Source organism: Aplysia californica, unplaced genomic scaffold (genome assembly GCF_000002075.1).
Source record: "Aplysia californica isolate F4 #8 unplaced genomic scaffold, AplCal3.0 scaffold00075, whole genome shotgun sequence".
In the NCBI taxonomy this organism is placed as follows: Eukaryota; Metazoa; Mollusca; class Gastropoda; order Aplysiida; family Aplysiidae; genus Aplysia; species Aplysia californica.
This window is the reverse complement of record NW_004797345.1, coordinates 825,350-828,979: the sequence shown is the minus strand read 5'-3', so window position 1 is coordinate 828,979 and position 3,630 is coordinate 825,350. Positions and strand designations below refer to the sequence as shown.

At 41.3% G+C, this 3,630-nt stretch overlaps 1 protein-coding gene across 2 annotated transcripts in view; it reads left to right on the top strand.

Moving 5' to 3' along the window:
* Positions 1–3,630, top strand: part of LOC101847414 (zwei Ig domain protein zig-8) — a gene marked incomplete at its 5' end in the record, with an annotated part of 14,643 nt that overhangs the window by 6,821 nt on the left and 4,192 nt on the right. For both annotated transcript variants that reach the window (XM_013080117.2, XM_013080116.2), the window contains 2 exon segments: positions 570–866; positions 3,197–3,250. In XM_013080117.2, the coding sequence (XP_012935571.1) occupies positions 570–866; positions 3,197–3,250 (351 nt within the window).

The window sequence follows — 3,630 nt, the reverse complement described above, 5'->3', positions numbered from 1 at the left end:
GGTATGGTCTTCTGGAATTTAGCGGATACCGTTACCGCGTAAAAAGTTTCACGCGTGTGTTACAGGGAATGTAGAACAATATTATATACTCTTGAAGCTTTAAGTGTTCTCAAATGTTTAATTCCACACTCGCAGTATTCAGAAGGAAGGACCAGCAGCTGCAAAGATCGTTTTAATATTATGTTATTTTTGTTTTCCTTATCGGAGAAAAATCTGTATGTTCTTACCCACAAAATTAATTGTAGCAAAACCAAAAGGCAGTGTGCAGGGCTAGGATTATTAATTCAGACAGAACCACTATGCGTATTAACTGTTGACATGTCATTTGTTTTGTTGACTTCCCTTGCGTGTATCGATGGGGGTGTAAAAACACAATATACATAAGGGGAAGAAAAATGTTCCCATGAACAGTCCAGTGTAGTGGCTCCTCGCCTTCCCTGTAGGGTTTTTTTCGTATTTTTGTAGTAGGAAAGAAATTTTTTGGGCAGGGGGGTCTGAGGTCATGGAGGACATGTGGTAGCCATTCAACGTGTCTTGATATATAGTCCTGTTGTCCTATTTCTCTTCAGACGAGAGGTTTCTCACCCAGGCTGAGGAGTTTGTCACAGCTGGGTTGCCCATACGACTAGCGTGCAACACTTCGCTAGGAAATCGAACAATTCCAAGATCAAGGCTGGAGTGGTACAAGGACGGGGTCAACATCCAGTCCAACAAACACATTCTGCTGACCAGGTACCAGTTCGAGACTGACCGGATGTACGTCAGTGAGCTGTTGATCGACAACGCGCGCCTGTCAGATTCGGGCCTCTATCTGTGTCGATTGAAGGATCATGATCTCTTCGTCGCTAAAATTTACGTGCTTCCAGGTCAGCTTTTTAACCACTTATTTTTACCGTATTCTGGGTCGTTTGCAAGTCATTCTATTACTGTTATATGTTAACTTCTAGATTTGTTACCCTGTGGCACGTGGTATCATAATATGTTCAAATACCTGTTAGGTTTATGAATCAGTCTTAAACGATTATAAATCTTTTACGCCCCCATCGACACAATTTAGGTCCTGTCTGTGAGGGCTAATTGGAAGCTGGATACAGTATCCCAGCAAACAGACGAAGATACTGGATATGATAGACTTCTCTAAGAGAGGGGATCAATCCCGCGGACTCACGTTGGCGCGTTCGACACTTTAATCACTCGACAAGGATGCTTTTTTTTGTTGTTGTAGTTGTTGTTTGTCTATACTCACAAATCAGATGGGGGGATGCTGAACAAGATACTCGATGAAAAAATATCTCCACAAACGGGATTCGAACTCATGTCCGGTACTACGACGACTAAACAATAACAACATCAACAAAGAAAAACATTGGAAGATGAATAAAGGCCACAGTAAAAAGACTTGTGCGTTTTCCACTTTTTAATAGACTGACAAAAATCTTGTCGTATGTTCTCTTTTACTCTGAATAACACATTACATAACAACTTGACCTTAAAACTGCTGGGCTGTATCCCCGCAATCTGCACCGTTCTGCACGCAGAGTTCGGCCCTTCAAGTTCTAAGAACACGAAGTTTGGATCACTTCCTTATGAAGTTTATTTGCGTTTGTTTGTTTTTATTTTTGTGTGTGTGTGTTTATTTGTTGGTTTGTTGGGGATGTCCTTTTCTGGGGGGGGGGGGGGGGATTGAAGAGGAATGTGTTCTCAAAGTTCCTTTAAAATGACGAGCACAAAATATTTCACAAACTAGTTCTAAAACTGAAGGACAGAGGGGAAAAAATCAATCACTAGAAACTTTTAAAGCTGAAACTTCGGTTTGGACTAGCAATCTGAATAATTCAAATGAGGATTTCAGGGTTGACCGAAGTGCACTTTAACTAAAAGAACGCATTTAAAACTGGGGGGAAACTCACTTTTACCGCCTCGCGTTTCGGGGGCCCACTTTTTCAAACAAATCGATAGTGTATTTGAGTTGAAAATAGACAGTACTGAAAGATGGATTTCCTTTGGAGACGACTATACAGCTACTCAATGGGTTTTTTCTTTTTTAATTTTCTCTTTTTTTTTCTTTCTTTTTTTTTATTTTGTATTTTATTTCGGGCTTTGTTTTGTTTTGTTTGTTTGTGGTGGAAAAAGGGGGGGGGGGGGGGGGGGCTTTTTGGTCATCGGTTTCTTGCCGCTTTTTCTGGAAGGAGTAAAAATAAAATGTTTACTAGTCTAATAGTCTATATAAAATGACTAAATGAGAAATGAAGCGTAGAAGTAGAAGGAATGTGTTACAGGAGCGTGTCTGTGAGAGCACACAGGTAAAAACTGTCTATCACTGACAGACGATACTACTTTTGTGTCCTCAATTGTTGTTTCATTGCGTATTCCATTTGGTCTCTTCCATATAATGATAACGTATATTTAGTATTAATTGATTTGTACTTTATAGATAAAAGAATGACTGAAAACAGATTTTACAATACTAACCAAGTTTTGAATAATGAACTTTGGATTGATCTATTTATTGATTTATTGATTGATTTATTAGTTGATTAATTGATTGATTGATTGGTTGATTGATTGATTGATTGGCTGGTTGACTGGCTGGTTGGCTGGTTGACTGGTTGACTGGTTGATTGATTGATTGATTCATTCATTCATTCATTGATTGGTTGATTAGCTGGCTGGATGGCTAGGTTGGCTGGCTGGATGGCTGGTTGGTTGGTTGGTTGGTTGGTTGGTTGGTTGATTGGTTGGTTGGTTGGTTGGTTGGTTGGTTAGTTGGTTGGTTGGTTGATTGGTTGGTTGGTTGGCTGGTTGGCTGGTTGGTTGGTTGGTTGAATAGTTAATGGAGTGTGCAAGTCTATGTGTACGAGGAATAAATGTTTATGTGTTTGTGTGTGTGTGTGTACGCGCGTGTGTATGTTTCTGTGTGCGTGTGTATATGTGCGATTGTATGGGTGCGTGTGTATGAGTGTATATATACAGGAGTAATGAGAGAGAAACAGAGAAGGAGAGAGAGAGAGAGAGAGAGAGAGAGAGAGAGAGAGAGAGAGAGAGAGAAAGAGGAGGAGGGGGTGAGAGAGAAAAAAAAGAAAGAGACAGACAGACAGACAGACAGACAGACAGATAGACAGACAGACAGAACATGTTGTGTTTGCAAACACCATATTTCAGTACTGAACGGTCTTCTTTTGTTATTTCTCTGCAGACTCTAAGATTAACGGGCCCAAACAAGAGAGGGACGATCGCTCTAAAATCTACGGTAAGCAATCCAACGTTAACGGGGTCTATGGTGTAACAGTGAGGCGCTTCTCTGTTGCATAAACACGGAGTGTTTATGGCGCAAGCAACTGCATGGGGCCATACGACACTTTCACATTTTCAGTTTGGTAGGCATTTATTTCAAATTTTGCCCGGGTGACGGCCAGAGCCCAATCGAATTTGGACCACCAATGGACCTTTAACGTGCGCAGCTTGCACACGGGGCCTGTGAGATTTTTTGGCCCTTATCCGAGAAGGCTAGGTGCGAGATCTTACCTACCCTAAGATCAGGGGTGTAGTTGAAAGACAGCAGTAAGGAGCCAAGGTAAAGCTGCTGAAAGAGTCGGGAGCCCACAGGAGCGGGTAAAAAAAAACGGGAGG